Source organism: Plodia interpunctella, chromosome 2, assembly GCF_027563975.2.
Source record: "Plodia interpunctella isolate USDA-ARS_2022_Savannah chromosome 2, ilPloInte3.2, whole genome shotgun sequence".
Lineage (NCBI taxonomy): Eukaryota > Metazoa > Arthropoda > Insecta > Lepidoptera > Pyralidae > Plodia > Plodia interpunctella.
In genome coordinates, this window is record NC_071295.1 from 447,479 (window position 1) to 461,003 (window position 13,525).

Consider the following 13,525-nt stretch of genomic DNA (forward strand, 5'->3'; position numbering starts at 1 on the left):
TATAGTATAGTACTACATAAATATTATATTATAGTACATAAAACTGTAACAGTTAACACTTAAATTATATGTAGTTGCTCAACACCGTTATATATTAATTTCCTTGGAAAACAATTGTGTTTTCAACAAAATTGCGGGAAGTTTTGTTAGATACAATACAACTCCCGTCTTGTGTGTGAGTTACGAACTAAGTTTGATATTAATTGGAACAATAACAAACTTTAGCTTGTGGTGAATCTATGTCGATAAGTGTTAATTAAATCTTTGTTACAAACTTTCAGGTCTAAGTTACATTTACAACGTAAACTACCGCTATAGACTGATGTGTGATTTTAATAAAAATGCGAGCAGTTATTTCTGTGGGGTCAAAGCTCCGCTGTTGTTCACACAATGCATGACAATGATCACACTACAAAGACCAGTACAGAATAATTTCGGATGTCTCTATTAGTCATAAGAAGAGCGATACAGGTAGTATGAAAGTTATGAGCGTCATACGGAAAAATTAAAACACACGTCAGCAGATTTTCTGATGAAATAAATTGTAGAATAGGCCATAAAATACTAATGATTTTTATATGTAACATAACCAATTCACATTTTAAAAATCTAAATTTCTCAATTGCAATTTTCACGCTGCAGTGTCCCCAAAATGGGTGACGGAGCCAAAGGACGAAGCGGTGTTAGCGGGGGAACCCCTGGCATTACACTGTCAGACTACCGGATCCCCTACGCCACAAGTTGCATGGCTCAAACAAAGAGGTTGTCAGCACTTTTTTTTACTTTTGATCCTTTAATTCTCATTAGATACATATATATTTTCCATCACTTCTTAATTGATAGCAGTTTTGCAATGAATGTTAAAACATGTATTAGGTAAATAGGCCTCTTTTCGACAAGCTGTTCATTGAAATGTTGAGTAAAACATGTATCATTTATTTAACCTAAAAAGCAGCAATAAAGGCTTATTTAATTATTTCATTTTATGTTCTGAATAATTACTTGAGATCAGATGTAAGAAGGTGAGTAAAATCTTATGATTTAATATTTCTTTTTTAATTTCTTAAATCAAAAATAAATGTGCTGCCAGTGAGTAGGACATGGCTTTCGAAAAATGTACAAACATTTATTTTTAAATTCTCCCCTCTTCCACCAGGAGCAACTTCCGCCGACTACACTCCTCTGGTAAACCTCGGCGGGAGATTCCAAGTGCTCTCCAACGGGACCCTTTGGATCGAGTCAGCGTTGCCGTACGACGAGGGGCATTACATGTGCAAGGCTGAGAACGGAGTTGGGTCGCCCCTCACCAAGACCGTCGCTGTAGCTGTCAATGGTAAGAGCTTTTAAAGGTAAAGCAACATTATTGTACTGTTGCACGTTGTTGCAAGTTGCACCAGTCAATTTGACCTAGACTTTGACCTGCGCGCCGCTTTATTATCCGATTAAAGTCATCGTGATGGTTGATTTGTACAACCCCTTACTCTCTCATCTCATATCTTTAGTTATTGAAGAGTAATCATCACATTGTTTAGATTGACGACCTCCGCGGCTCCAATAGACCTCCGCTATCTGAAGGGTTTGTTTCCCATTGCGAGCCAATATTTTAATTCTGATCCCAGATATTTGTCTGCAGTTCTGCGGTCTGCGGTTTGTTTCACAGTTATGAACTCAAAATTCGATTTTCGCTTTCAAGTTTTGTTTACACAAAGCCATGCAGTATTCAAAGGCGAGGTGATTTTTTCTCTCTTTTGAAAATCGTATGTTCAAGGGAGATACTCGCACTGTATAATGGCGTTTTCCCTCGTTTTCCAGAGCCAGCACGGTTCGAGCTGACCTCGCACAACATGACCGCGCGCCGCGACGCGCCCGCCACGCTCGTGTGCGACGTCCGCGGCGACAGCCCTATACGCGTCACCTGGGCGCATAACATGAACCATTTAGATCTTAATACTTATAGGTAATTACTACATTCTTATTTCTCCCGGGGACTATCGACTATTAAATATAAGTCTCTTATATGGGCCCTGTGCGTGCGATGCGAAGTCTCCGCATACTTTTGTAGGAATTTTCTGATCTGATTAAATTTCTCAATTTTTTAATTTTTGTTGTAACTGAGACTTTATTTAATACTTTTATTTTTTACTTGCTACTTACCTGTACGTCTTACAAAATAATATTGTGAAAACTGCATCAAAATCGTTGCGTCTTTTAAAAGAAGAAAGCTTAGAAACAGATCGGAAAGCGACTTTGTTGTACACTATGAAGGGATTCGGTTCAGGATCGGAATGATTCTCTTAGCTTTAGTTCGTTCGTTCGGTCGTCCGTCCGTCCATCCGTCCATCCGTCCATCCGTCCGTTCGTAATAACTTCATTGCACGTAAATAAATACATAATACAAGAAACATAAACACAGTACAACGACAGTTGAGAGCGCATGTGTAACAGGCAAGTTAGAAGTTGTAACATACTTTGTTTCCAGGTTAAGCATCTCCGAAGCAAAGACTGATAGTGGTTTAAGGTCCCAGCTGTATATCAGCCGCGCCGACCGGCAAGACTCCGGCGTGTACAAGTGCCAAGCCGTCAACGCATACGGCCATAGCGACCATTATATTTATCTATCCGTCCAAGGTACACCCTAACTTTAACAGTTGACGTCAACGATGATGGTGCAACCCATACTTACAAATTATTTTCAAAAGGTCATTTCAATTAAATTCTTTGTTGTCTGTATAAAATAGGGTAGCTATACAATGCATAGTTTGATTCGAGGAACGAACGAGCCTATCTGTACTTCACTATTTTAAACAGCAATGCAAATTATTTTCTTCAATACTAACAAAAAAAGATCCTGCAAACAATTTTGTTGTCGACTGTCCTAAAAATCTGTTAAAAAAGTCAGCGGATCCGCACGGAATCTGAGATAGAAAAACTGGAAGTGAGATAAAAAATAAAATTTGGATTCTATTACATAGTCCAATGAAGACGCTCATAATTAAATATTTTTGTTTAATATCTCTTATATACGTCTATGTCTGTAACATTGCCTATTTACAGTTGTATATATGTATTTAGTGACGTAATTCCACACTAACAGAATCGCCCGACACGCCCCACTCGCTGTCGGTGACGGAGCTCCTCAGCCGCCACGTGCGCCTGTCGTGGAGCCAGGGCTTCGACGGCAACTCCCCGCTGGTCGGCTACACCCTGCAGTACTGCGCGCTCGCCGCTCAGGCCGCCGTCAAGGGGAACCAGTGGGAGTCGGCCACCACTCTTAATGTGTCCGTCCATGGCGCCGCTCATCCACACGTCACGTGAGTTTTGATGTACTTTTATGAATTTTTTCGAAATTATAGATTTTTTTTGAAAGAGAAGATAAAGTAGATATGGCGATATAAGATCTTTATTTATATCTGAATGATACACGTTACGAGTATCTCACTATTGTAATAGATATGAGTATATCATGCAGTGTGTACTGTATGTGCTCTAACAATACAACGTGGTCATAACTCAAAGATAATGTTGCTCTGAGAGTAACGCATTGATTTTAACCCTAGGCTCTGACACTTTACAACTGGACAAGAAGGAACTTGAAAACTGCTCAGATACTACTTTAATAGGGCTTCAAGGAAACCTATGTGAGAGATAAGTTTTCTTGAAGCCCTATTAAAATTTTCCAAAATAGTATTTTTTTTAGTTTTAAAACACATATTCTTCGCTTTATTTTAGACCTTTTAGCATAAACGCTTGAAACTCTATATGTGGCCTGATTATACTCTCTATAAGACATAATGCCTAAACAATTTTAATCCGGTACTAGATTGTTAGCCGTAGACGACGTCTGAAGATATTTCAAGGTTTTCACTAACTTCTACAACTCTTTATACGACAGACTCACAAAAAAGGCCGACATCCACTACGAAGCCCTTCTGAGCAGTTTGAAGCCCCATACCGCGTACATGATCCGCATCGCCGCCATCAACCAGATCGACAGGAGCCCGTTCACTGAGCCGGTCGTTGTGAAGACACAGGAAGATGGTAACTCTTTACTTCAACATGTCTTTTAAGCCTCTATTTTATATGATACCGGTACAATTTCGAAAAAAAAATTATCATTTGCCTAATTATCTACCATCAATCATCTACCTATCTCCTTCTCCTATCGTAACCGTACTTCCTCAATGACGACCGACGATGTGACGTAGTGGCGCGACCACTATTTATCGCGTTATCTTACTACTGCTACTGGAAGAAATTTTGTTTATTTCTGTTGAAATAACTAGTATAACTTTGTACGTGTTATGTACATAAATTAGTAAGTGTTTAATACAAGCTTTATCAAAATGTTCCTTAATTTAACAAAACATCAACCAGCCAAATCTATCACAAATTCGCCTTCTAATTATGTTATTTGTGATCTTAAGTTTACTTTTAATAGTTATACTAAGGAATATAAAGGCCAAATCGTGGTGATAACATGGTTTAATTTATCCACAGCGCCATCAGAGGCACCAACGAACGTGCAAGTGACGGCTGGCGGGCCCGGGGAGCTGCACGTGTCGTGGCGGCCGCCGCCGCGCGACGCCTGGCACGGCGAGCTGCTGGGGTACTCCGTCACCTGCGCGGAGCTGGGGCCCGGCGTCGGCAGGAATGATACCAGGTACGTTGGCAGCTTGGAACACAATGGCATATGATGAGAATAATGGCAAAAGGAATGATGCGAAGATAGAACCTAGGATGGACCATCATCTGACGCTGGTAGGAAGGTTGTTGAAGGACCTACATATTGTGTATAGAAGAAGCGTGCATATGGGGTGGATAAAAAAGAAAAAGGAATGAGACTGATATTATATGAAGCCTGAAAATATTCGGATGGAGACCAACGCAAGGCCATTTAAAAGGGACAAGACCATTTCAATCGACATATAAGAAAGACCAAAATAGATTTAGATCGGAGAGAATAAAAATTTCATTAGAATACCGAGTCTTTATGGGTAATATCAACTCGGTGTCCTCATACTTGATAGTGACATACCCACTAGACTAGACCTACTAACCTATATATATATAAAATATAGTGAATAAATCTTGAATGACCTTGCCAACAAACTTATAGTTAGCTTACGAATAAAGATTTTTTTCAAAAATGTCGTCGATCTTCCTTTTCAGGACCTTAACTGTAAATGGATGGTCTGCAAACGAGTTGAACCTGTCGGCTCTCAGAAAGTTCACCCGCTACGAGATCAGAGTACGAGCGTTCAATGGCGTCGCTGCGGGGCCACAGTCTGCCCCTGTCTCTGCTACTACTTTAGAAGGAGGTATGTGTTTTACTTATTTTTATTTACTTAATTATACCACTTTAATTTTTATCACAAAAGGAAAATAACAGAAATGGTCATAGCAAATGCCGGTCTCATCCCATGGAAGGGTTTCTTCCAGTCCACCGGCAGGATCTATTCCAAGTGATGTATGTTTCAATTTCATATTTCCTTGTCATGTAATTTAACGGTGATCGAAAGTTAATCATGTAAAGACGAGACGAGTGATTTTGACGATGATTCATATTAAACTACCTTTATTGAACTATGTTATATAGTAATTCTCGTTTTTCCTGAACGACCTTCATTCGTCTTAAAAAGGACAGGAGAGACAAACATTCCACCATCAATAAAACTTACATGTAGATGTAAGTATGTGGTCATAAAAAACAGTTTTCAGACACACAGTCACCTTTATACGTAACATACTCGACAAGAAAAACTTGTTCCATAAATTTAAATGACTAACAAACTTGTGACACCTACATTCAGTGCCCGAGGCTCCCCCGAGCAGCGTGTCGTGCTTCCCCCTGTCTTGCTCCAGCGTGAAGGTGACGTGGAGCCCGCCGCCCGTCGGCCAACACGGCGGCTTGATACAGGGGTATAAGGTCATCTACTCACCGCTGACTACCGATCATGGTGAATAAAAACAATCGCTAATCATACGACCAAAAAAATCTACAAAATTTATAGAAGATCAAACTTTCGATGTTATGATTAAATTTATAGAAATGGTTTAGTTCCTCTGGATACTTCCAGAGGAAATTGGAATTAAACTAGATTTTAAAGTACTTAAAATATTTTTGAACCTATTTCAAACTGCACACAAAGTTGCAGGCTCAGCTAGTAATATAATGTATTTGTTGGCTATCAACATTAACGAAACTTTGTCTACTTCCAAAATTAGAGTAGGTAATATACACAACAATGCTGAACATAAACTCAAACTTTTCCAGCAGACGTAGGCGAAGTCAAGCGCGTAACAACAACAGACACGTACCTGCTCACTCTGAGGAAGTACACCAACTATTCCATTCAAGTGCTGGCCTTCACCAACGCAGGAGATGGAAAGAGAAGTCAACCGGTCTTCTGCATGACTGAGGAAGATGGTAAGATGTTTGACACACACTTTTTTAATACCACTGACTATGATTGCAAGTGGGCTGGGTAGTCACTATTATTCGATCTACATTCCAGTTCCATCTGCGCCAGAGAAGATCAAGGCTCTTCCGTTCTCCAGCGACTCTGTGCTGGTCAGCTGGCTGCCTCCGCTGCATCCCAACGGGGTTATATCACACTATACTGTCTACTATCGGGAAGCTGGCAGGTAATTAACATGCTTAGGTATTTTGACGACCTCGGTGGCGCAGTAAAGTTCTTGCCACTGAACCGAGAGGTCCCGGGTTCGAACCCCGGTCGGGTCATGATGGAAAACGATCTTTTTCTGATTGGCCCGGGTCTTGGATGTTTATCTATATATGTATTTGTTATAAAATATAGTATCGTTGAGTTCCCATAACACAAGTCTCGAACTTACTTTGGGGCTAGCTCAATATGTGTGGTTTGTCCTCATTTATTTATTAGGTAAAACAGTTTTTATAAAGGTTCATTTATACCCACCCAGCGAGCATCTAAACTATCATCACTCTGGCAGTCCACCCGATGGCTGGCCATAGCTACTAGACCACCAGAATGAGCATTCGCTCGTTTGGTATAAGTTAGCCTTAGTAGTCAAGTTAAGTATTGTTGATTTCATCATTATTTTCTATTTATCTTGTACATCCATTCCATTTTTGTCTTATTAACTAGGGAAAGATTTTTAGAAAAGAATTTATTTTCTATAGCATTAAGTAATTCTACCAGCGGGAATAACATTACCCCTTATAGAAGTAAGTGTATTTTCTGAATTTTAAACTAGTCCGGTTTACGTTGCAGGTTAGGCAAACACTCAAGTTTTACAGTCACAGCAGACAAAAGAACGGACATGGAATTCAGGTTTCAAGTGAGGAACCTAATGGAGAACCAACTTTATGAATTTTGGGTGTCAGCCACCACTGGATCAGGGGAAGGAGAGTCCACTTTGGTTGTGGGCCAAGGACCGAGTGCCAGAAGTGAGTAGAAATTTTGTTTAAAGATTAAATTTGAAGTTACCTTTTGCCTGTCAAAAGTCGGACAACGAGGGATGTCGATGACCGCGCAAAATGGGGACGAAAAAGTAGGTAAGCGGATCCAGAGCGCCGACGCTCAACGGCTGAAGAAACCCGCAAAATGTTCAGATGAGGGAGAGATTTAAAAACACTTTTTCGACGACATGATTTCGACTGCTATTAATACTATTATGTTCGTATGTAGTAAACTCCTGAGTAAACGTTTAGAGTTCGGGCAATTTATAGCTATCCTGAAATTTCCAAGAGAGTCGCAGCAAGTTCTTTTGAGATCTCAAATAAATGAACGCTCATCGTCATTAAGTTCCAGCTAGAATATCATCGTTCGGACGCCACGTGCGAGTGGGCGCGGGACGCGGCGCAGAGCTCGCCTGCCAGTGCGTGGGGTCACCGACCCCGCGCTCGCGCTGGGCGCACGGCCGGCTGCCCGTCACGCACCACGACTACTACCAGGTCACGCAGGCCGGCCATCTCCGCATCAGAGGTACATAGATAGATAACAACGTTATTTGATACTAAATTTTGAGATAAAATATAGCCTATAGCAATCTTGGATAATGTACCTTTCTAATAATTTTTGAAATCGGTTCGATAGTTTCGGAGATTACCCTCCTCAAACATACAAACTCACAAACGCTTACCTCTTTATAATAATAGTATAGATAGTTATAGACTATTTAATAAGTCATCGACCGAGGCTCTTATCGATGAAGATCCTTCCATTGTTCTTTTTCCATAGCTGATCGCATCACTCTGTGGCGTCACTTCTTGATACGACACGACGCCCGCTTTTTCTTTTATTTGCCTGAAGTAGCTCTCTCTAAACGAAAGAAATACAAAAGCAAAAATACATAAAACTAACAATAAGATTGTGCCATGGTATACAAAAAGGCTATGCCATGGTATAATAGCTGAATTTCAGCCCATACCTTTGAAGAAGCTTGGTCGAGAAAACGTGTTGTGTGTATGGGGTCGCCGATCTGAAACCATAATTAAGAAAGCAGCCGTGTTAGGTATACACAAGTTATTTGAGTAGTCAATCATCATTGTCCTCGCTTCTTTAATGGTATGATAAATTAAAAACTAATGTACATACTATCTCGACTTGTCACTAAATCATCAATTCATAAAATGTAGTATTTGCCAAATAAAATAAGTTTATACCTAATTCTTTGGTTTCAAATTCCAGAGGTAAACGCGGAATCATCAGGCAACTTCACATGTACGGCTAGCAACACTATCGGGGAAGATTCCATCGTCTACGTCGTCTCTGCTGTTCTACCTCCTCCAGCGCCAGCGTTATCTCTTCAGTACACCACTGCTTCCAGCATCAAACTGCATTGGCAGATGCCTTCGGATACTACAGACCCCATATTAGGTAATAACAAGAACATTGCTTATGTTGAATTTCACATCTGATTCTATAAGTAAAAAAAAAACAACTTTTAGTCCAAAGACAATCTGGCTAGATGGGGTATGCTTGACCAGTCTCAGAACATGTGCGATTGTGGCTTCTCCCCGCAATCGATGGCTCATCTCCTCGCCTGTCCCGAGTGTCCAAATACCTGTACTCGGGCTGACTTAATGGCAGCTTCTGATGAAGCCATCGAAGTGGCTCGTTTCTGGCAAGAATATATTTAGGTTTTATTAGAATAAACTTTTTGTTTTATGCTAAGTAAGTACATGCTCTGCTCATTACTCCAGTTTTCATATTTTCTCCCTCGGGTCTACTAGAAGAGATTTCTTTACGAAGAGAATACTTTAGAATAAGTTCAGTGACATTAGTATTAGTCAAATCTTGTTATATTTCCAACGTTAAAAGCTAAGAGGATGATTTACGTTTTCAGGTTACCTTCTCCACTACAAGCCGGCGACAGACGCCGACTGGCACACTGTGGAGCTGTCTCCGGAGGCCACGTCCTACACCATGGACATGCTCAAGTGCGGGACCGCCTACAACGCGAAGATACAAGCGAGGAACAGGATTTCTATAGGACCTCCGAGCGTGGTGCTCACTGTGAACACTAGGGGAGGACGTAAGTAATATATATTTTATTACAAAAACATGTAAAAGGCGGACTTATAGCTTGAGATTTTTTCGACCAGAACCAATGGGTTGTGCATGTGTTGTTCCCATGTCGTAAGTCCATACTTGTTCCAGGGATTTCAAGACGGAAAGTAGTTATGTACTTTAAAATCTTGAATATTATTTAAAAATTTTAATGTATCACAAAATCTAATTAGATTCGATATTTATTGATTTCAGGTCCAAAGCCCCCAAAGCCAGAAGACCATGTCTACATGAACTCGACCGCCATTAAAATCAATTTTTACGCGTGGCGCGACAGCGGCTGTCCCATACTTGGCTTCCGCGTGTCGTACCGAAGAGTAGGCACTGAACACTGGATCAAAGTAAATTCTTGTTTATAGAAACTTGTTTAAGAAAGGCAACTGGACAATCTTTTAATGCCATTTTATGGAATCACTCAAACATAGAATTATTGAAAGGATCACATTAATAACCATTCAAATATTATTCGAGCTCGCCAAAACGTGTACTAATCGTACATTCTCATCCAGTTTGATGTGTAAAAAAATTATCCAAAAGTTTTTTAATTTCGATTGAAACGTCATAAGAAGATGAAGTAAAAAGAAAACTTCATTTAAAACATTTAAAACAATGTTTCTATTATTTTATAATGGTCTGTAGATAGATTATATAATGAATGGTCAGGTGGGAGACGGGCTGAGCGCGGCCAGCCACGTGGTGGGCGCGCTGTCGCCGGGCGCGTGGTACGAGCTGGCCGTGCGCGCGCGCAGCGACGCGGGCGACCAGAGCGTCACTCTCCGCGTCGACACGCGCACTCTGGCGGGGGGTATACCATCTGCACTCTCTTTTAGATACTAACTAGGGCGGACTTAATGCTGAAACATTCTCAACCTAGTTTTAAATTAAGTACAGCTACCCAATTTTTGACATTTCTAAGAGTAGGTATTTTTCGTATGTCTTTATTTAGATGTTCTCTAGATATATTTTTGTATTCAGCCAGTCAGAAGCGACCCTTCATTTTAACATTGTTTTTGACATAGATAAAATATAATAACTGTATCTTTATTAAGAATGCCAGTACGAACGAAACATTTTCGAATATATTTTTTAAATCACGTTTCAAAATCTTCCAGACTATAATTTTGAAATCAATGTCAAAACACATCGCAATCAATTTTTATTACTGTTATTTTAATGGCAACATTTTTATTTTATTTTTCGCAGGCCGCATCCCGCCGCTGAAGCCGTCGCCGGCGTGGGCGGGCGACGCGCGGCCGTCGCGGCTGCTGTGGGCCGCCGCCGCCGCCGGCGCCGCGCTCGTGCTGCTCGCGCTCGCGGCGCTGCTCTGTCTGCTGCACGGGAAGCGCAAGTTACTATTTTGTTATTCGATAATAATGAGGGACCTAATGTAGAGCCTTGCAGTATTCCTTATTAATTAATACAAGATTGGTATTGGTCGGTTATAAACTCATACGTTTTTTCTTTTAATTTCGATTAATTATGGAAATAGTACAAATTGTAATATCAATATAATCTGTGTAAAAACAGAGGTTGTATTCAGATGCAGAATTGTAATCAATTAATTAAAAGTATTTAATTACTTAAAAGTATTTAATTCATTAAATTCAATTAATTAAAAGTAATTAATTAATTGATTACAATTAGTAATAATAAAATATTGACCGATGGTTTTCGATGTGTTAGCACCACACCATATCATGTTTTTTCAGGTTTTTCTGCATTTCAAGCGATCACTATATGAGAGACGACAGAAAGCTAAGTGAAAGTAATGAACCAGAAAGAGAGAAGCTAAGGGAAGGACAGAAACTGTATTCATCTTCCTCTATCAATGGAAACGAGAAATCGAATGATGACTCTTCAGGTCAGTTATGTAGTAATACGGGACCATTGTGTCTGAAATCTGTAGTAAGATCAAAATCTAGTTAATAAATTAATACATTAGGTACTTATTACAATGAAAATTGGTGAGTCATAATTTGAATGATATAATGATCAGATATTTTAATGTTATGTCAAATCAACCTCTTGTCCATCCTTAAAGAGTCAGTGCTTTTACATTAAATATCTCGAAACCAGGAAGTTAAACAACAATGTTAAAAATGTTAAGAAACATTATCTCCCACAGCAGAACTATACGAGATAAGTCCGTACGCGACGTTCGGCGTGTCGGCGGCGCACTCGCTGCAGTTCCGCACGCTCGCGCGACGCGACGACGAGGCCGCGCCGCCTCACCGTCGTCGGCATCGAGCGTGCGAACATTATCGATACGGTAAAAAATGCGTAGCCCTTCTTCCATTGCAAGCCCTTAGTTATTTCTGTATTTGTAAACTAAGACCTTTTGTAAATCATTTTACTATTCGTCAGCGCTGATCAACTAACATACGCACAAAAAGAGATACCTACCTAGCGCATTTCCATACAACTTCCCGGTCCTTTTAATACAAAGCAGCATTGGGCGTTGTAAAATCGGGTACACGGTAAATGACAAAAGAAATTAGCGGTCTGAATTATGCATGGAATTAGTACGAAGTACCTACTTACTAAATCCATGGAATTATGATAGGTAGTTAACTATTATCTTGTATTATTGTTTCGTAAAATTTACGGTAGACCTCCCGTAAATTTCTGTTCCTTTTTTGTGTATTTCCAAAACGCATTGATATATATACTAGGTACGATTTTGACAACATAGAACCAACCTAATTTTGTGGAGAATATGATGTTTCTCAATCATACTAATAATATAAATTTAATACACTATCAATTCAAACTCCTATGCAAAAACTCATAGCAAAAAGTTTTTTAAACGTTAGTTTACCAATCGGAGTAGGAATTTATACGATTATATTTCCAGTGTTGTAGATATTTGAAGTACTTTTTATAAACAAAATACCTACTATTAAACACCAATTCAGTACAACATAATAGTGGCCACAATGTTTGTTTATACATTGCTGTGGCAGTGTAGGATCACACATTTCAATGTAATTTTTTACTGTCTCACCTAAGTATTAACTAATATAGGGCAAAAGCCCGCCGTTTCCTCAGTGGTGTATTCCGCAGAGGAATCGAGCCTGTCTAAATGCTCGACAGTGGAGGCGCGCCACCGGCTGCGCGCGGCGCCGCCCGCCTGGCGCGACCGCGACCACACGGACTCTGACGACAACAGCGACAGTGCTGCTAATACTACCACTAAAGGTAGGATTTTTATGCACTCATATTAATTTCATTTCTAAATGTATATTTGGCCTATTCCCAATTTTACCTATTCACTGATTCTTATGATTATGATCAACACCCGACACGTAGCAAAAATATAGACTGCAACAAAGTTTTCATATTTTCCCGCTTCCGCCATTTGTCAATGTCATGTCGTTTAATGTGAAGTTTAGTGTTGTACAATGTTTGATTATGTAATTGTGTAATTCGATTGTTTGTGTCTGTCAAATAGTAAATTTTTAGATTATTTGACATAAAAATAATTATAAACCATAAAATTTCATTTACAAAGACCAAAAAAATCATTTTATTTTAGGAAAATAACTTTGGTATGTTTCCTATTTTCTTACAAACCTGTAAGACTTTTCAGGAAGTTATGTCGTTAATATTTTTTATTAAATTCTAATATTAAATGTATCCTAATATGATGAAATTTCAATAACATTTAACATTGAGTACCTACTTTGAAGATTGTTTACATGATGAAATTCGTAAGAAAAACTAACTTGATGCTCATCTTGCATATATTTAAATGACAATTAAAATTATTTTCTTATGTATCAGGTTCAGGTGGATCGCCGTGTGGCAGCACATACGGCAGTGGACGGCGCAGCGCGCGCACCACCAGCAGGTAGACCTCAGGTACCTCCCCCGCCCACTCCGCTCACGCCTCGCACTTCCGCTGCCGTGGCACTGTAGTCAACTTTGTCGGACATAAATATTTTTCATTGCTTAAAAATTTTGAGTTTGAA

The 13,525-nt window shown here is 39.7% G+C and overlaps 1 protein-coding gene across 4 annotated transcripts in view; it reads left to right on the forward strand.

Moving 5' to 3' along the window:
• LOC128674921 (cell adhesion molecule Dscam1-like) overlaps positions 1 to 13,525 on the forward strand; it is a 133,098-nt gene that overhangs the window by 117,995 nt on the left and 1,578 nt on the right. The window contains exons 16-37 of one of the 4 annotated variants that reach the window (XR_008405213.2): positions 643 to 762; positions 1,157 to 1,333; positions 1,813 to 1,957; positions 2,480 to 2,628; positions 3,095 to 3,311; positions 3,893 to 4,038; positions 4,498 to 4,660; positions 5,170 to 5,318; positions 5,811 to 5,957; positions 6,275 to 6,427; positions 6,516 to 6,645; positions 7,254 to 7,429; positions 7,788 to 7,967; positions 8,673 to 8,861; positions 9,331 to 9,519; positions 9,750 to 9,895; positions 10,218 to 10,359; positions 10,758 to 10,902; positions 11,264 to 11,415; positions 11,680 to 11,823; positions 12,618 to 12,752; positions 13,338 to 13,415. Coding sequence is in view for 3 of the 4 variants with exons in the window: in XM_053753924.2 (XP_053609899.1) it covers positions 643 to 762; positions 1,157 to 1,333; positions 1,813 to 1,957; positions 2,480 to 2,628; positions 3,095 to 3,311; positions 3,893 to 4,038; positions 4,498 to 4,660; positions 5,170 to 5,318; positions 5,811 to 5,957; positions 6,275 to 6,427; positions 6,516 to 6,645; positions 7,254 to 7,429; positions 7,788 to 7,967; positions 8,673 to 8,861; positions 9,331 to 9,519; positions 9,750 to 9,895; positions 10,218 to 10,359; positions 10,758 to 10,902; positions 11,264 to 11,415; positions 11,680 to 11,823; positions 12,618 to 12,752; positions 13,338 to 13,404 (3,361 nt within the window). In the remaining variant the exon portion in view is untranslated. The remainder of the gene's footprint in view (positions 1 to 642; positions 763 to 1,156; positions 1,334 to 1,812; positions 1,958 to 2,479; positions 2,629 to 3,094; positions 3,312 to 3,892; positions 4,039 to 4,497; positions 4,661 to 5,169; positions 5,319 to 5,810; positions 5,958 to 6,274; positions 6,428 to 6,515; positions 6,646 to 7,253; positions 7,430 to 7,787; positions 7,968 to 8,672; positions 8,862 to 9,330; positions 9,520 to 9,749; positions 9,896 to 10,217; positions 10,360 to 10,757; positions 10,903 to 11,263; positions 11,416 to 11,679; positions 11,824 to 12,617; positions 12,753 to 13,337; positions 13,416 to 13,525) is intronic. The other 3 variants (XM_053753924.2, XM_053753942.2, XM_053753934.2) reach the window with 3 other exon arrangements.